Source organism: Alternaria burnsii (genome assembly GCF_013036055.1).
Source record: "Alternaria burnsii strain CBS107.38 chromosome Unknown 698, whole genome shotgun sequence".
Classification (NCBI taxonomy): Eukaryota; Fungi; Ascomycota; class Dothideomycetes; order Pleosporales; family Pleosporaceae; genus Alternaria; species Alternaria burnsii.
This window is the reverse complement of record NW_024066111.1, coordinates 1,667,996-1,686,854: the sequence shown is the minus strand read 5'-3', so window position 1 is coordinate 1,686,854 and position 18,859 is coordinate 1,667,996. Positions and strand designations below refer to the sequence as shown.

At 50.3% G+C, this 18,859-nt stretch overlaps 5 protein-coding genes across 5 annotated transcripts; 2 read left to right on the top strand and 3 right to left on the bottom strand.

Annotated features, from left to right (window-relative positions):
* Positions 1 to 218: 218 nt before the first annotated feature.
* GT037_004728 (glycosyl hydrolase) lies at positions 219 to 5,346 on the top strand (the record flags this gene model as incomplete). The annotated part of the gene is made up of 4 exons (XM_038929775.1): positions 219 to 908; positions 965 to 2,254; positions 2,929 to 4,194; positions 4,243 to 5,346. 4 exons carry the CDS (start codon positions 219 to 221, stop codon positions 5,344 to 5,346), a joined length of 4,350 nt encoding a protein of 1,449 aa, XP_038788047.1.
* A 625-nt stretch (positions 5,347 to 5,971) lies between these two features.
* GT037_004727 (mfs alpha-glucoside transporter-like protein) lies at positions 5,972 to 8,149 on the top strand (the record flags this gene model as incomplete). Its single annotated transcript, XM_038929774.1, has 3 exons — positions 5,972 to 6,934; positions 6,996 to 7,633; positions 7,930 to 8,149. The coding sequence occupies 3 exons, from the start codon at positions 5,972 to 5,974 to the stop codon at positions 8,147 to 8,149; spliced, it is 1,821 nt and encodes a 606-aa protein (XP_038788046.1).
* Positions 8,150 to 8,380: 231 nt separating this feature from the next.
* On the bottom strand, positions 8,381 to 9,052 carry GT037_004726 (uncharacterized protein; the record flags this gene model as incomplete). Its single annotated transcript, XM_038929773.1, has 1 exon — positions 8,381 to 9,052. One exon carries the CDS (start codon positions 9,050 to 9,052, stop codon positions 8,381 to 8,383), a length of 672 nt encoding a protein of 223 aa, XP_038788045.1.
* Positions 9,053 to 10,256: 1,204 nt separating this feature from the next.
* Positions 10,257 to 13,491, bottom strand: GT037_004725 (archaeal flagellin n-terminal-like domain-containing protein; the record flags this gene model as incomplete). Its single annotated transcript, XM_038929772.1, has 9 exons — positions 10,257 to 10,345; positions 10,412 to 10,862; positions 10,916 to 11,125; positions 11,202 to 11,234; positions 12,286 to 12,569; positions 12,620 to 12,775; positions 12,832 to 13,126; positions 13,179 to 13,403; positions 13,459 to 13,491. The coding sequence occupies 9 exons, from the start codon at positions 13,489 to 13,491 to the stop codon at positions 10,257 to 10,259; spliced, it is 1,776 nt and encodes a 591-aa protein (XP_038788044.1).
* A 1,583-nt stretch (positions 13,492 to 15,074) lies between these two features.
* On the bottom strand, positions 15,075 to 18,803 carry GT037_004724 (sh3 domain signaling protein; the record flags this gene model as incomplete). The annotated part of the gene is made up of 7 exons (XM_038929771.1): positions 15,075 to 15,227; positions 15,283 to 15,457; positions 15,535 to 16,343; positions 16,399 to 16,426; positions 17,177 to 18,144; positions 18,197 to 18,511; positions 18,693 to 18,803. 7 exons carry the CDS (start codon positions 18,801 to 18,803, stop codon positions 15,075 to 15,077), a joined length of 2,559 nt encoding a protein of 852 aa, XP_038788043.1.
* Positions 18,804 to 18,859: the final 56 nt, after the last annotated feature.

The window sequence follows — 18,859 nt, the reverse complement described above, 5'->3', positions numbered from 1 at the left end:
TCCACCTACTTCCACACACAGTGGGTGTAGCATGACCTCACCCAAGATGTGTACCACCGGAGGATTGCAGATGGCGGCTTTCCCGATTCTGAGTAACCGCAGCTTTGGTGCATTCGACCTCGAGTGTATGAAGCAGCTACAATGTAAAAGACAGCCTTCTGCCCCTCTAGGCTTGAGGCGCTCTTACAGATCCGTAAACTTTATGCAAGACACCCATCATGTTCGCGTCTAAAGACAACCGCCTTGTCTACACATACGATGCCGAGCAACTATGGATCGAGCCTTGGGGTCAAAACGCAGTTCGCGTTCGCGCCACCAAGATGCATACCATGCCGCAGGAAGACTGGGCACTCCTACAACAGCCCAACATCACTGCCAAAATTGACATTGCCAGCAACGACGAGTCAGCTACCTTGACGAACGGCCTTGTCAAAGCAACCATTACCAAGCGAGGCAAGATCACAATATCAAACACCAGCGGCAAAGCCCTCTTGGAAGAATATGCCCGTCACCGCCGCGACATCATCGATCCCAAATGCAGCGCTCTAGAAGTCGAGGCCCGGGAGTTCAAACCTATCCTGGGTGGCGACTATCACCTCACTGCTCGGTTCGAGAGCCTTGATCCCAAGGAGAAAATATACGGCATGGGTCAATACCAGCAACCTTATCTTGATATCAAGGGCACCCAACTGGAGCTGGCGCACCGAAACTCCCAGGCTAGCGTACCTTTTGCTGTTTCTTCGCTCGGATACGGCCTCTTGTGGAATAATCCATCCATTGGCAATGTGGTATTCGGAAAGAACGTCATGAGTTTTGAGGCTTCATCGACCAAGGTCCTGGACTACTGGGTTGTGGCTGGTGATACACCTGCGCAGATTGTTGAGTCGTATGCTGATGCAACTGGAAAGGTGAGGCTCAGCTCACACGCTGCTAAAGATTTAGTGGTTAATGTCGTACTATTCAGGTACCCATGATGCCAGAATACGGTCTCGGTTTCTGGCAATGCAAACTCCGCTACCAAACCCAAGAAGAGCTCCTTCAAGTTGCACGAGAGTACCGGAAACGAAACCTCCCAATCGACCTTATTGTGATAGACTTCTTCCATTGGCCCATGCAGGGGGACTGGAAATTCGACGAAAAGTACTGGCCTGACCCTGAAGCCATGGTCAAAGAACTGGAGGAACTTAAAATTGAGCTCATGGTATCCATCTGGCCAACCGTAGACCGACGATCAGAAAATCACGAGGAGATGGTAGAAAAAGGCTTGCTCATTCGAACTGAACGTGGTGTGCGCACAGCCATGACTTTCCAGGGTCAAACAATTCATTTCGATCCGACAAACCCTGCGGCACGGGACTATGTGTGGAAAAAAGCGAAGCAGAATTACTACAAGAAAGGTATCAAAGTATTTTGGTTGGACGAGGCAGAGCCAGAATATCGACATTATGACTTCGATCTCTACCGCTACCATCTGGGTCCAAATGTAGCGATTGGTAATATCTACCCCCGAGAATACTCCCGCGCATTCTATGAGGGTATGGAGAAGGAAGGCCAAAAGAACATTGTCAACTTGGTTCGATGTGCATGGGCTGGTAGCCAGCGGTACGGTGCCCTCGTTTGGAGTGGCGACATCTCATCATCATGGTCGAGCTTCCGTAACCAGCTCGCTGCAGGACTCAATATGGGTCTGTCTGGTGTGCCGTGGTGGACAACGGACATAGGAGGTTTCCACGGCGGGAATCCAGATGACGAAGCGTTTCGCGAGCTTTTTGTCCGGTGGTTCCAATGGGGTACGTTCTGTCCGGTGATGCGATTACATGGGGATCGAGAACCACGGCAGCCCAAGACCAAGGATAGCCCGTCTTGCCGTAGTGGTGCGGACAACGAGGTGTGGTCGTACGGCCCAGCTGTATACGAGATCTGCAAGAAGTATATGGGTGTTCGCGAAAATTTACGTGAGTACACACGGAGACTTATGGAGGAGGCTCATAAGAAGGGATCGCCAGTCATGAGAGCTCTTTTCTACGAGTTTCCAGAAGATGGCAAGTGTTGGGAGGTCGAGGAACAGTACATGTATGGGGATAAGTATTTGGTCTGCCCGATTCTGGCTAAGAGTCAGGTCAAGACAAAGGTTTATCTGCCATCTCTGCCTAGTGGACAGAAGTGGAAGGACTTTTGGGGTGAGCAAACTTGGAATGGTGGAAAGGATATTGAGGTGGACAGTCCGTTAGAGGTCATGCCAGTGTTCCAGCGGGTATGAAGCGGGACCGATATCCAGTACCAGCCAAAACCATAGCAACTAATCCTGAAGATCTACTAAATTTGGTTGATTTGGTGAATGTCCTATATAAGGATGCTTTTGATGCTTCAAGGACGTAAGCCCGTGCGCTAAGCCCCGCCTTAAGCTCGTGACGACTGCCAACCACACCAACCATCTCTTTGCTCCGATTCTACCTAGGTAACGCTTGCTGTAGTCGCTCTGCCTTGTCCCGCATCTATCTTGGCTGGCACGATGATGACTGGGATGGCCTGTCTTTGCCCGACTGGATCCAAACTGCCTGGGCATATATTCCCAGCCTCTCCGTATAGGACCTGCTTCTACTTCTCCAGGCAATGCCATCTCCAGATGCACAAGAGCGGCCGATTGCAACATGCGGCATCTGCGGTCGATGTTTTGGCAAACAAGAGCACCTCGTACGACACATGAGGATCCACACGCGCGAACGACCGTACCCCTGTCCTTCCTGCCACAAGTCCTTCTCACGCCGTGATGTCCTTAGCCGCCACATCGCCGCACACGATGACCACAGCAACACCACGTCTCAACTTGCCGGATCACGTGCATGCTTTCGATGCGCTGCAGACCGGGTCAAATGCTCGCGCGGTCAGAAATGTCGAAGGTGCTCACAACGCGGTTACAACTGCCAGTACCCGCCACTCCGCGCCGCACGAAATAGGACGGTTGCTCCTGGCACAAATGATTCAATAAACACCTTCAATAGTAGCAGTCTAGAACCCGATGATACCAATCGCGCAAGCAACGGCGAGCTCATGATAACCAACTTCAATGATGCAATACCAGAGTCCTCTTTGAGCGCGTGGACGTGGAGCACTAGCGTCAATACCATGGTCAGCCCTGACGCATTTGGCCTGCCTGGCTTGAGTCTGTCAGACACCAATTGGCTTTCGCCTGGCCCGATCGACTTAGATGCGCTGCTTGCAAACATTGGAGAAAATGCTCATGGTAATGCGGAGCAATGGTCCTGTTCTATCGCTACCACAACGCCGTCAGCTCCAGCGATTCCTACAGTCCAGCCCTCGCCGCATCTAAACACGACTGACTTCAACACGGAAAATGCACCAAGAGAAGTCACCTTGGAAAGATCTGCATCAATCTCGGAAAACAGATATTACGTTGACGGAACTGGTGCCAGGGCCCCATTTGGTGGCAAAGGCCAACATTCAATCTGCTCAGAGGAAACCATAGATTTGGAAGAAGAGGAAGCCAATGTTGCTATTACGCCAGTTCAAACCTTGAACAGATCCTCCCTTTGTCCGTTGGCAGCATACCAATCTCTGATAGAAGGCATCGCTACTGAAAGTCGCAAGTCCCTCATCGAAGTAAACCCGTCGAGCTTACCTACGCATGAACAAGTGGCCGTGTCCGTTCGTCAATACTTCGAATGCTTCCATCCCATTTTCCCATTCTTGAGGCGGTCTTCTTTCGCCCTCGATGCTTCTAAGAGCTGGCTCTTATTGCTCGCCGTCTCGGTCGTCGGCTCGAGATACTTGCAGCTATCACAGCATGTACGACTGAGTGAACAACTTTTCGACCTACTAGGCGCAATCCTTACGCGTTGCAAGTATGGTATAGAATTGCAGGTTGCACTAGGTGACAAGGACGTCGATTACGTACCTAGCTGTCCAGCTCAGTTTGACATCATCCCTAGTATATCTGTCCTACAGGCCGGTATCCTGAACATCGCTTGCATGCTTCACTCTGGCAGAAAGGCTCTCATTGAACGCGCCTTGGTAGAACGACACTATTTAGTCGAAGCTTGCCACTCACTTCAATTGCTCGTCCAGTCGAAGAGACCTTACAACTTCAAAACGACAACTAATTTTGACCACGATGATCTTCATGTTGAATGGCAGGTGAAAGAGTCGAAAATCCGCACTGGGATGATGATATGGGTAACTCGTTCTTATTTGTCACGAACGATAAGAGGCTAATTGTAGCAGACTGTTGATACTCTGTTCGTTTACGAGTTTCAAGCCAAACCTCTGCTTCGAATTGAAGACATCGCTACAGCTCTGCCATGTCATGAAGACGTATGGGAGCATCCAGCCTTGATCCAACAAAACCCAAAAAGTAATCCTGATATTACGCTTACAGAGGCCTTGGAGATGATGTATGTTGAGAAGCGGCTACCAACTGGCCTCGGAGAGTTTAGCATGGGATTGCTTGTCACTACCATCTACCGACACACTGTCGATATTTTGGCTAGGGATAGAATCCAACTCAACTCGTGGACACCAACATCCATACCACAACGACGTAACGTCATGTCACCCGTACAGCAAGATTGGTTACCGACAACGCGGTTGGCAACTAAGTGGCGCAACAGCGCTTGCGATTGCTTAGATGTTCTACACTGGCCTGCGAATAGCAAGGTCGCTCGCCACTCGGGTTTCGAGCACCACACTATTCTCCAGCTGCATCTAGCTCGTCTAATCATTCTGGCTCCGACTAGCGCTATACAAAAGTTTGCTTCGGGCTCTGCGTCAATAGCAAACATCCAGAGCGATAGGGAGAGCCAGTCATCTGCTACAGCTCGTATTCAAGTTCTACAGTGGGTCATTCGAGATCACTGCAAAGCCAGACTTTGCTTGGTACACTGTGGAGCTCTGTTCTGGCACATCCGCAGGTACAGCTGTAGCAGTCTCCTCGAGCCATATGCAGTCTATATTGCGACTCTCGTACTCTGGGCCTTTTGTATCTGCATGCAACTTCCTGAAGCCGTCGAAGCTATCGCCTCCGAATCTGACGAAGAGCCAGAGCCATCATTCCTCCACCTTGATCGGCCATTAGACGATGAGCTAGTCCAAACATATGTGCGGATGGGGCATAAGATGTCGGCTTACATCGCCAATGTCGGCAGCCTTGAACATGAAGCAGCCCCGATGCGTATTGCAAGAGAAGGAATATCTTTGTTAGCCAAAGACACTGAGCATGCGTCAGGTTCCGACTACAGTTCTCCATCAGTTGCCAAAGATGTATGTTATACGTGGGGCATCGAAAGGTCTTATATAAGCCTACTGCATCTTCTCGCAAAGGCGCAATGAGAAATGTTTCGCGGCATAAGCCATGCGGAGTTCACAGATTCTGTATACCTCTTCTTGTCTTGCTGAGATGGCAGTTCTTCAAATCTCACTCTTGACAGCTTCCGCTTGTCATATCATGATCTCTGCAACACCTCTGTCATTTCAAGCAAATCTTTGCTGAGCACCAATGATAGTAGTATCACGTTTTATGCCTCGCGATAGCCGCAACTCGGGTCCCTCGGTATATCAGATTCCGGAACACATGGTGCTTCTCCGTCGGGGTGATTAGTGAAGGATCTACGCTACCGGTAGAGTGTCCGGGCCCCGCACGTGTGCTGATGGAAAATGCCGCGCCTAGGATCATCTCCACCGGAACTGGGCTGGACCAGGATTAAAGTTAGTACAGCACAAACCCCATGGGGTATTCGTGTTCCGGTGGAGAAAACCTGGGGTAGCAGCCATGTTCCATGCATGATCGATTGGTTAGCTTCGAGAAGATGCCCAACTATGTATACTATAGTCATGTCTTTGATTCCACTAATATTACCTACAACATAAAGCTCTCTACGTTCATCTTTGTTCTTTCTACCTCAAGATCTTTCCACTTCTTCAATATCGTTGGAGCACATACCGATCCCAATCCATCATGGCAGACATGGACGAAAAGGCTGCAACCATGGAACAGCACGAGGTCTTCGACCAGGCCAGAGCGGCTGCGGACGAAGAGCACGAGATGACATTAGTCCAGGCCATGCGGAAATATCCTAAAGCTGTGCTCTGGTCGGTGTTGTTATCCACCTGCATCATCATGGAAGGATACGACATCGTCTTGATGAGTTCTTTCTTTGCACAGCCATCGTTCTCGCGCAAGTATGGGGAGTTCAATGATCGTACTGGAACGTATGAGATAACGGCATCGTGGCAGAATGGACTCAGCAATGCTGTTAGTGTAGGCACGATCATCGGAGCCTTCGCCAATGGCTACTCTATCCATCGGTTCGGTTATCGTCCGGTCTTGCTGGTATCGCTCGCAGCCATATGTGCTTTGATCTTCATATCTTTCTTCGCGCCCAACGCCCCCGTCCTCCTCGTTGGCCAGTTCCTTTGCGGCATACCCTGGGGTGTTTTTGCTACCATGGCACCTGCCTACGCCAGCGAGGTCTGCCCTCTAGCTTTGCGAGGCTACCTCACAGTATACGTCAATCTCTGCTGGGCTTTTGGTCAGCTCATCTCTGCTGGTGTGCAGTCAGCGTTCTCTGGTAATACCACGCAGTGGGCGTACCGTATACCCTTTGCCATTCAATGGGCATGGCCCATGCCTCTTTTTGCAATTCTCTGGATGGCACCTGAGTCGCCGTGGTACCACGTTCGTACAGGAAACCTCGAAATGGCTGAGAAGATGATCGCGCGGCTTTCTTCCTCTTCGCAACGACACCTCACTAAGCAAAAGGTAGCCATGATGGTCCGCACGAATGAACTGGAGAAGTCCCTCGAGGAGAATACGTCATATATTCAATGCTTCAAGGGCATCGATCGCCGTCGTACTGAGATCGCGTGCATGGTCTTCGCAGCACAGCCTATCTGCGGTTCGGTAATGGGAGGCACGCCAGTAAGTATTACTGTGTGAATTCCATGTGAGACAGATACTGACGCCAAACAACGACAATCAGACCTACTTCTTCGTCCAAGCCGGCGTCCCAAACTCGATCTCATTCAAGATGTCGGTTGGTGGTCTCGGCATGGCATCCGTTGGCACTCTCATATCCTGGATCCTCATGAGCTATGTTGGTCGTCGAAAGCTCTATCTGTGGGGACTTGGTGGTTTAGCGACCATCTTATTCATCGTCGGTTTCATTAGCGTGGGCGCTGGTGACTCCTCTGGCGGAAACTATGCTCAAGCTGCCATGATGCTCATCTGGCTTTTCTGGTACTACATGACCGTAGGTCCGATCTGCTATGCCATCGTTGGAGAAGTCTCATCGACACGTCTTCGGAGCAAGAGTGTGTGTCTGGCTCGCATCACATACTACATCGCCCAGATTGTGACCAACGTCATCAACCCGTACATGTTAAACCCTACTGCGGGAGATTGGAAGGGCAAGACTGGTTTCTTCTGGGGAGGAGGTGCATCTATCTTCTTCATCTGGACTTTTTTCCGGCTCCCGGAGACAAAGGGACGGACTTATGAGGAACTGGATATCATGTTTGCTGAAGGCATTCCGGCGAGAAGCTTTGCGAAGCATACTATTGACGCATATGCTCATGGGGATTATGTTGATCGGAAACCTTCTGCAGATGAACGCATCGAGTGAGAGCTTTGGTAATCATTGAAGCATATGTTAGATGCTATTTTCGTCCGATCCGGGACGAGAGCGCTGTCGTCAGTAACAATTTATTCGTATGTCCTAACATGTATGAGAACATGAAACTCTATGTACTTACACACAGGGGTGAAAAACTGAGAATACTAATTTCATGGGGTCACTAGCTGCAGATCAGATACAGAGGCTTGTCAATTTCCATTGATTGCTCACTAGTGGTAGAGCGGAGATCGGTGCACATGATGGACCGCTGTTGTGCTGCTTTTTGCTCTGTTTGTACCAGAACCAATTGCCAGCTCAGCCTCCACCCGACATTGTTCTGGCTGCAACATCCTCATATACTTCAGCCACAATTCCAGTTTCACTTCGGCAACATGGATACGCCCATCGACTTCCACTACCATGAAGCATCGGTCAAGAAAGGCAAGAGCAAGAAGGACAAAAGCGGAAAGAAGTCTAAGGCCGAGACTAGGTCTAAGCGCGAGTTTGACCTAAAGAACTAAGGCTTCGCTAAGCAAGACCTAAGAACTGGTGTTTGAGACAGTCAGGTAAAAGAAATTAGCTTGCAGCGACTTGAGAAATCGAGTGGCACATATGGTATTTGGTATCGAAAAAGTAATTTAATGATGCTCGATAGTGATGCGATGGTAACAAAGCATGAAAATTGTAAATGATATAGTAACATAGATTCTTGAGAGTAGTAGGAGTATAGAAAGTGAACGTCAAGTAATGTTTCACAGCTCATCTCTTCCGTCTTTAGCCTTCACCTTCAACGCCTCGACTGTGAACTTCACTTCCTTATCCCCCGTGTTCGTATGACTGATCTTCCCAATCACAGCTCCGTCCTTCGGTTCGTTCGAGTAGTTCTCCAAACCATCAAAAACACCTTCACACTCCTCTCCACCCTCGTCAGCATCGTCAACCCACAAAGGCAGTATCGGGTAAATCGCTCCTGGTGCAAAGAAAACCATATCGTCCTGGACGCTGTAGTGTCGTTGTAGCGACTCGCGCTTGAGCCACTCTCGTACTTTGTACGGCATGTCTGCCATATTCATCTTGATGAGTTCACGCCCGGTACCGTGGACGTCGATGCCCGCCCAGGAGCCGGCGTAAAGTTGCTTGTTGTAAAAGACTTTGAGTTGGGGTGCTTGCTCTTTTAGATCAGGATATAGCTCATTGAGCTTGTAGATCTTGGCATTGTAGGTGTTTTTGTTGCGGCAGTGTTGGGTATAAGGTTTCAGGGTGTTGCTGTCCCATTGTGCGGTCCAGAGTGCGCCTACAGGAGTTGGCTCGTCAGCCGCTGGAGAGGCTGCGGCTGGAGGTGTGGAGGATGAGGATGAGGCGTCTTCGGCGGCATACACAGTCGCTGCCAGGAGGGCTGGTGATAGCAGGGAGAGGAATCTCATATTGCAATCGATCGGGTTCCTGTGCGTCGAGGTGAAGCGATGCCGGGCGATCAGATTATGTGGTAGTGGAAGTTTCAGCGTTTTGACTGTATGCAAATGCCACGTCGTACTGCGTTACCATCCCAAATTATATATCCATGATTCAGTTTCTTGCGTTCTGTCCTTTTCATTCCGCGCGAGATCCCATGACGTCTCCGCGTTGATGTTCCGCTTTCCATATTAAGGGCCAGGGTTGTTAGCGACGCGACAAGAACGCGATAGATTAAAAGAACACCGTGGAAGAGTGCTGCAATGATGATCGGCGTATACTTCGCCGAGAAATCGCCCACCGCACGCGCTGCTTTGTTGTAGGTTTCGTGCTTCCGAATAGTGGAGATTGGAGTGTGGAGAGACGCGGGGGCGAAGCTTCCATTGAAGAGCTAGCGCCCGCACGTGAAGAAGAGGCTATCGCCGCTCGTTTGCATAAGACCGGATTGCTGCTCTTATCGTTTTCCTTGTTCGGGATCCTTCACAAGCCCACCGTGCATAATGCCGTCGACATGGCTTGACCTAGGAAAAGACACTCATCGCCTTTCAGCCGTAACACGAATAGCGTTTCCCTTGTGTATAACACCGTGAAGATATTGCCAGCCCGCATACACCCCCCGACCAGAATCAAAGTCTTCTTCCTAAGTCCAGAGCAAACAACGCATCTGCCAGTTTGTTCTGGCGACATATCGATATCGAAGTGCGGGCTAAACCGCGAAAATTCTCGTCTGAAAATTCACCACTGGAACTAATCACTTCGTAGACCTCCGCGACTGGATTGTGTTTGCCACAGCCCTGATTTACGAGATCCTAAAGATCAGGTAGTGGAATTGTAATGCTCGCTATGTCGTGGGTGACCCTGGCAAGGCGGAGTCCTCTTCTTTGGGATTGCGCGTGGCACGAGGACCAACTAAACGTCTGCCGCACGCATCGCGAGGCTGCAAACCTCACCGCGCTAGCTGGAGGGTGTCTTACACTCGACCCGCTAACAAGAGCTTAAACAACAGCCTTACCCAGACAATCAAGATGTGATGCACTTTGCAGCTGGGACAACCATTTGACACATCTGAATCTTCATTATGATTGAATATACAAGTCATATAGCATTTTATGTTCAGCTCTACCCGTCTTGATCATATACGTACTATTCCAACACCAACTACTGATTATCTGGTTTCTATACTTTTGTTTGTCTGACAAGCGGCTTCAGTCCCGGGAGCGCAACGACGATGATTGAGAGAGTCATCTCTACCATACTCAAAGGATCTATGAGTGAACACGTTAGCTTGAATGTAGCGTACACGAGGCGTGATGCTAAAGTGGTGGACTTACAAACAAGGTTTTCCTGTCCTGTCCCAACCTTGAGGCAGACGAAGCGCACGATACCAGAGGCAATAGTAAGCGCTCCCAACGCGAAAGTAAGGCCCACACCGGTCGACGACCTGAGTATACCCTTCGCCAAAAGCACCACAGGAACAGCGTAAACCACAAGATAGCAAGCCAGGTTCAAAGTGAAGTTCAGAATGAACGGCTCTGGCGCATAGAAGACAGAACATGCGCCTTCTTCTTGAGACCATTGCACAGATACAGGTGTGCCGCAGAAGAAGGTGTCGTCGAAGAGGATAGTGAGGTAACTCGCGATGACAAAGGCCGTGATACCAAAGAGCATCTTGCGCAGTCCCGGGTGACCGGACAGGTTGAAGAACGCCCAGTAGAAGGCTAGCATGCTGAGTTTCGGGAAACCCATACCGACATCGTAGAAGTAATTCGAGGCGAAAGAGATCTGCGGAGCGGGTTAGCCGAGTATGAAGTACGATAAAACTAATGTCGAACTACCTTTGAAAGCTTCTCTGACGTCTCATAATTGTCCAAAACGCCCATCTTGTATGTGAGCGTATCGCAGATGATCAGTCCCAAAGCAACCAGCGCAGATGCAATCAATAGGTAGTCCGACGCGTCCAACTTCGAATGGAGACGAAACAAACGCGTGTACATGCGCGCAGCAACAAATAGGTATGCGAAAATCAGGAGGATCCATTCCGAGATCTGTTACATTACGACTTGTCAGCATTGTGATCTTCCAGTAAATCATGTAGTAGTGTTTCCTATGACATCGGCTTACCATGCAGTCTTTTCCGTCAATGTAGTGTGCCATCTTCGCTGCTGTAGTGTGACAGAACACTTGCGAAACAAAGGATAAAGCCAACGAAGAGTGGTTCGCTCGCTTGATTAGAGAATTGCAAGGCGTATGTATATGAACCACATTCCATTCCATGCAGGGTACTATATTTTGCCGAACATACATCATGCCATAGCTACTGGAGACATCTCTGGGCGTACAGTTGTGCCGCCTATCATGCGAAACTGTTACCGGACATCAGTCCTGGACTGTCAAGATGCATATTGGCTCGTTCGCCCTGCATGCATGCGCGCGGAAAACTGCCTGTAATCGAGGCGCTTCAGGAGCCGTGTTAGATGGACTGATCCCAACTACAACCCTTGTGCCTCGACGGCTGTACCGTCTTGGTGGGTTTGGTCGATAGCGGGAAGGGCTTTTTAGGCGGATCGCATCCGGTTTCATATCATTCATGTTCCATTTGGCGTAGTAGATTGTTCCACGTCGATCAAGTATATGCAAATCCTACGTCGTTGTTGCTTTCGCGCAGCTTTTGGCTGTTAGCAACAAGCAAGATCAAGCATTGAAGGTGTCATCCCCTGTTCGGTTAGGCGAACCGGTGGGTGAAATTTGCCAAACGAGGCCTCCCACAGGCGAAGCCGTCGGCCAATGCCGACCCACAGAGTAACGGCAGGATTGCGGCACAGGTAACAAGTATTTTCTGAGGTGCGTGAGGACTCTTGGGTTCACGGAGTGATATACAGTTGCAGCTCGGTTGGAGGAGTCTTCCATCAGACGTGGCGCTCGGTGGCTTGTGCGGACCGCTGTCAGCGGAATGAGGTGCGATCCTTCCGGCTCGATGCAAGCGGCCTGCTCGACGGCACAGGATCCATCCATATGTCTAATGTTGAGATGGTCCGGCTGCTAAAACTTGTACAAATGGACCTAGCCCGATCCCTTAAATCTTGTTGCCTTGGATGGTTCTAACTACAGCTCTACTGCAAACACCCAACCCCCTGAACCGTTCTCACGGGTACTTTGCAGAGCTGTCGTGCTCTTCGTCCTGCGATTTCGAGAACTGTACACTAACGCGATGAGTCTCGTAGATCACATCCTTCCTTGCCATGGTATTAAGCTCCACTTCGCTGCCTGAGTCTTCATCGGTGTGTACACGAACGCTGTGCTTGCCTCTTCTGGAAGGTCGCAAGAAGTTGTGCGAACCTGATGCTGGTGTTTGGTGTCCATAGGTACGAGACTCGGAAGAACGCGACTTCTTGTTGGAGGAAAATAGGGTGCCACGTCGCAGGAAGGATCTCATCGACGGTAACGAAACCACCATGATCGCGACAGCCATCTCAGCCATGGAAAGGACATCTAGACAAACGTCATTTTGGGTCGTAATGTGATAGATTGCATCAACCTACAGACGTTGGTCCAAGCATATATGACCTCTATCGTTGCAAAGCGGACCATACTCATGGCTATGGTAACGGCACCGAGTGAGAACGTTGCAACAAGGCCCCAGATCTGGCGGCGGCGAAGCTGCAGTGAGCGAAGAAGCGGAAATGGCAAAGCAAAAACTATCATTCCGAAGTTAGTGTTCAAAGTGCTTCGTGAATGGTATGCTGCGGCGTACTGAACAGATCTGATGTGACATTGAGGCTCCAATCGATCCGAAAAACTTCTTTTGAACTGAAGGTGTTGCATGCTCCTTCATCAGGAGACCAATTCTGAGAGACCTGGCGCCCGCACCAGAAAGTGTCAAGAAAGAACGTCGATATCATGGCAGTACCGGTAAACAAGGTTACCGCATAGAGTGCTTTTCGCAACCACGGCATCGTTGGCGGAATGAGTCTGAAGTACAGCGCGAGGATGGCCAGCTTTGGCCAGTAGATACCGGTGTCGTAGAATGCATTTCCGGCGAATTGTACCTATAAGTGTCAATTGTTCCGTCTGATCCATGCTACCAAGCTGCCGGTTTACCTTCTTAAGCGCAATCACACGAGCTGTCGATGGCTCTGGTACATCGTCCGACATGCCTCCCCATATGTATGTCAGATAGTCGGTGACGAAGAGCCCGATGGCATCTAGGATAGATGCTATGAGAAGGCTATCGCTGACAGTGGGATATTGTCGTTGCAGAAAGCGGGGAACCAGCCGACCAGACGCCACAAGCATCGCGAGAGCCAGAAGAGTACCCTCGATGGGCTTTTCAGGTGCATTAGTAGACGGAAAAAAGTAGAGTAAAGTACTTGGGACATACAATTACAGACTCTGGAGCAACGCCGTTCGCCATGATTGAGGAGAACAAACAAATATACCATGAAGTAATCAATAACAACAGGAATCGAGAGAGGAAATCAGACAAAGTTAGTCTTGTGGTTTCTAAGAATCGAGAGCATCGCTTGGGTCTATACAAGCTCGTGAGACGGACATGTATCGGGTCCGTCTCGCCATCTACATAGCGACTGTACCTGGTTGCTGTAATCGTACCACACCTTACTGCTCGCTTGGCAATTTGCGCGGAAATAATCAGTTTGTCTGCATGCCGGGACCTGCAGTCACAGAGTTGGTACAGAACGACATGGGTGTATATGTTAACGCAAGGATCTTTGTTGAACGGTAAAGGGAAGGCCGAGGCGAAGGATCGCGGCGCAGCCCAACAGGGCGTTTACCTACCTGCCTATACAATGTAAATTCGCAGTTCATGGGAGCTAGTATCATGTTGTGCCGCAAGAGAAATAATACGGCCTGCATGCGAGGACGTTGCACTGGGTTTCTCGACGGCCATTACGTTATGCTTGAGATTCTTCTTCTTCGTTGCTACAGCGTTCTGTAGAATATCTGAATCCGAACGGGGCTGCTTCTTTTGCTTCTTTTAATTTATTATGGAATGGCTGGATAGTGTGAAACTTACCTCGCGTCGCGATCAAGTCGCGCTTTCGCGGCTACGCTCACCTCTTCTTCAAAGCAGCCTCAGTTTCTGCAGGCTTTCTTCAGCGATTGTGTTCGCTACCACTTATCTTCCGTGAGTGTTGAGACAGATATCAGACGGGAAGACGATCGGCCGTTGATGCAATGAGGATCGAGACGGTTCAGTAGAGATCACGCAGCGCGCGCCATCATAGCGCGCCGGAGCGATGACGTAACACTAACGCCAACCTCCCACGAGAGAACCCAACGCGCATACCACAACAGAACGACCCCGCTACACAAATATGCCTGACCATTCCGAATCAGTTCCTTCTACCCACAGCTTCCTTGCGCTAGTATTCGTCTCGACCCTCTTCGCAGGCTACATCATCCTCCCAGCAGCCTTCCCGCAACCCAGGGCAAAAGACGAATACACAGGATGCATAGAATATCCAGAATATTCGGATTGCCCAGGACATTATGTTGATACAGAACCCGAAATCGTACAACTTCCTCCTTTACTCTATCTCTCTGCCTTGGCCTGCAGCACAGGCGTATTAGGTTGTTTGTGTCTATGGTGGAAATACCAGAGGAACTACAAATGGATGATGAAAAGGATCTTGATGCCAGCTTTGTGTAATAGTTGTGCGGGGCTTTGGTCAGCACTTGTGATCGCAAACGACGCGGAGAAGAGGGGGTTCAGCAGGACTATGAGGGTGGCTATGATTGCTCCATCGGCTGGGTCGGTGGTGGCCGCGGGGTTAGGTTTGGGATATTATGCTGTGATGTCGTGGCTTTCTAAGCGAGGGCAAGACGTGAAGCCTGCGGCTTTAGAAAGAGGCAAGGAAAACAGGCAGGATGAGGATAGCTAGTCAGTGTTTACATAAGTTAGAGTTTAGATCTAAAAGACATTGGGTATCAAGGAACAAAACGCCAGCATCGATGCATAGTGCACGAAAACGCTTATCATACATTCTTACCCGCCTCTTGCTTCTGCTCGGCTGCTTTTGTCCTCTTCTTTGGTTCACTTGCCGCGTGCGCAATCGCTTTTACCATGTTGAAGAGAAAGATGCCGATAAAGACGATAGTCACAAATGCAAGCACAGCAACTACGGAAATCTGCATAGAGGGTCAGCTACTTTCTCTTGTGTATCATCGATGATTTGATACGTACCATGCTAAACACAACGAAAACGTAACTGGCGCGAAGGAATGCATAGTTATCTTCGAGTTCTTTGAGGCCTGAACCGACTTGCATAGCGGAAAGGACGAGACTGAAGAAGACGAATACGATAAGGATCCAAGAGAAGTTTCGCTGGAAGAAGATCACGTAGCGATTGTATCCGTAGCTATGCGAAATTGTTAGCCAATATACCCTATCAAAGCCTCTATGGCAACTTGTTCCCATCGGCAAGGATGTACTTACAGATATCCTCTAACAAAGTGCGTATGTGCATACCGTATCCGATAGGTGCTGTTGATTCTTCCTAACCTCAGATCGCCGAACTGATACCGCTTATTCACCTGATGTAGCGTGTTGATATCCACATGGTGCATGAAATCCCTCACAAAGTCTTTCCACCAGTGCCAAGTTATGAAACTTGGTAGGAGCGTGCATTCGTGTGCAATCTTCAAGTCGAGTGGTGTAGTGATGAGCCATACATAGCTCACCAGAAACCCTGCGGCACTCTTCCACAGCCAGCCTTCTTCTCTCTTGACATTGTTGTTAAAATCAGCATCGCCTGGTTGGCAGATGTGCTCTCTCCAAAAGTCATAGCTGAGCATCCACTCTGACAGCGGCTTGACTAGCAGTTTGTTTGAATATTTCAACAAATGTAGGTCCATCTGTTGTGTGCCTAGCACTTCCATGCCCAGCATCCTGTATCTGTGCAACGGTCTAGCGCGCATCGGCCGGCCTGCCATCCATAGGTGTCCATGTATGCGATTGAGGCGCGAGAGGTCGAGATCCTGTTTCAGGAACTGGCGAGGGTCATCGTTGGCGAGGTATGCCTCGTTGTTCCTGCCGCTTATGGTGGGAAGAGAGTCTTCCGGCGTTAGCGGTATGGTTGTGACTGAGTCCAGCACAGGCTGCCCGCTCGCCAAAGCGTGACCCTGGTTGGGGTCGATATGACCATTTTGATGCACGAGTTCACGTGCTGTGGGGTTGCTGGAGTTTGCAGCCGTGGAGGGAGGTGGAATCGGACGAGAGGAGAAGGGTGGTCTCAATGCGCTGCTCTGTTACCTGTAAGCTTTCGTCCAGACTGTTCCAACGTCATCATGCAGTACGTACAGTCTGTTCAGTCGTCTTCTCGTTCATACTGCACATCAGCGATTGTTCAGATAGTCTCATGAGGGATGAAATGCAGCGCAGGGCTCTATATGATGCTTGACGCCGGCAAGCCTGCTGCGGCTGTAGCACGAGGCTCACATATGCAGGCACACCGCGCACGAGGCAGGCGCATCATGACACCGGCAGGCATCAACTCCGCCTTCTCGATGGCGCGCGGGAGCTACGCACTAGAATGTGGGGGCTGAAGACGGGGGCTAGACTGCTCCCGAGGCTGAGTCTTGGTATGGCAATGGAGATGCAGCTTGAGAGCTTGATTGGTGAGCAGATTCGTGCGCACTATTTATATCTGCGGACAGGTACCAAGCCACCACCACCACCACTACTACTACCACCATAAGGAGAGACGCGGTCTGCTTTGACATGTCACTCGCGTCGACTCTCAGTCTGAGATGGCTGACATTACACCATAACTACACTATCGGGAAGTGTTGCAAGCTGGCATCCTATTGCTGTTGGAGCACGAATCCATGCGCAATCTGCATCAAGACACAAGAGCTGTTCATTCTGCCTTAACTTGAGTCCACCTTAGTCGTCCTGCATCTGGTTTGTGGAACCAACAAAACTGCTGAAACGCCATAACACCACCTTCTAATGCAGTTTTGGATATCATTGAAGTTCTTCTGTCCCCTACACTCGCACATCGCCCAAAGCCGGCCCAACTCATTTGCAGTAGTTGGCGGGAAAGCTGCCCTTTTGTCCGTGTATCTCGCCCTCCCACCAGTCTTGCGAGCTTTCAGTCTTCTTCACCACGCGAATACGGTCGCCCTCTCTGAAGTTTAAGTCGCCAGGAGTAAGACTGTCGAAATCATACATGGCCGTCACGTACTCAGACTGAAACGATCCAATCTTCTTAGGGGGCGGTGGAGGCGGCTTTTTCTTCCCTGCTGCTGGGTTAGGCGATGAGGGATAACCGCTTGGAGTCGATCCATTCGAGGCAGGGGTTTTGTTAAAGTAGGAATCACCATTTGTTCCATTTGAGTACGAGGAAGCCTGGGAGGTGGAGGAGGCACGGCGGCCATACATGTCCTGACCAGCGCTCAGATGGGGTGAGCCACCTATCTTTGGCTTTGAGGCGCTAAGAGAGCTGTATGAAGGCTTGCTAGAGAGACTTATAGGTGGACCGCTTTCGGAAGTGGACGAAAGGGTCTGGGATGGTCGCGCAGGTCGTCCGCCTCCGGTGATGGTAGGCACACTGTCGTTGCTGCTGGCTCTCCTACCAGGCATGACCTTATTTCTAATGCCTAGGCCTGTCAGTGTATCTCCCTTGTCCGGTAGTCGCATCGGCATGTGGACTGCCTTGCCGGTCTTGAGCAAGCCCAAGCTTGTCTCCATCTCCTGGCGCAGTGGTGTGAAGTTTGAGTCCCATAATGGTATGACTTCTTCCGGCTCAGGTGGTGGGTCGGGGTATCCTTGCTCGTGAGAGTACTGGTGCAGTACAGTATACAAGTTCCCAATCAAGTTGTTCTGTAGGACGATCTGGTTCGCTAGGAGGTGCGGTAGGATTGAGAAGGTCGCGGCGTTCAGACGTGGTAGACGTTCTCGTAGATTCTCGTCAGCAAGCTGGTATGCGTGGGTAGAGCGCTCGAGATCGACTTCGTGTTTGGCGAGAGCGCTGTTTTCGCGCTCCGAACGCGTCTTCTTGGCCTGGAGGGCTTCGCAGCGGCTCTTGTAGCGCTCATAATCGACCTATTATTGCTTTGTCAGTACATCCGATAGCGCGACTCGGAGGCTGTCTGACCTTCGCATCTTCCCGCTTCTTGATAGCCTTCTCCATGGGCTTCAATGCATCTCGAGCGAGCTTTGCCGGTATGACCAGTTTCCTGTCGATGTCTTTGACCTCCTCCATCATATCCGTCTTCAGTTCCGAAAAGGCTTCATGGAGGGCGTGGACACGCTCCAGGACGGCAGAAGGAGTTTCGGCATGTACATGGGTGCTGTTGGAGCCTTCGCCGCCGAGTGGTTTGAAAATGGTGTATAGTAGCTCGACCGAAGTGAGTTGATGGTTGAGGATGTTGGTCCACGCGTCCCGCCATTGCTTTGCTGACGCTTCGAGCTGGGCGACGAGTTAGTCCAAAACTCGGCAACCAAGTGAAGAGCCGATTGCTGTGCTGGATAAATAGGATGCATTGCGTCCATTGACGTGGATGGCTGGTGTAGGACTTGATGGGATTAGGGATGGCCCCACTAGTTCATAGGACCGAACAATGTGAGATGACAAGCCACATCAGACGTACCTTTTCCAACATAGTCTTGGAGTCGTTAAAGTCCTTCAACATGGATTCGACATCGGCTTCATTGGGCGTCCTGGTGAGGAAACGCCCCGTAATCCTCTGCATGCGCTGCATCTTGCGACGTGAAGGCAGCAATTGTGTGCGAGGTAGGTCTGAAGTAAGAAGAGGAC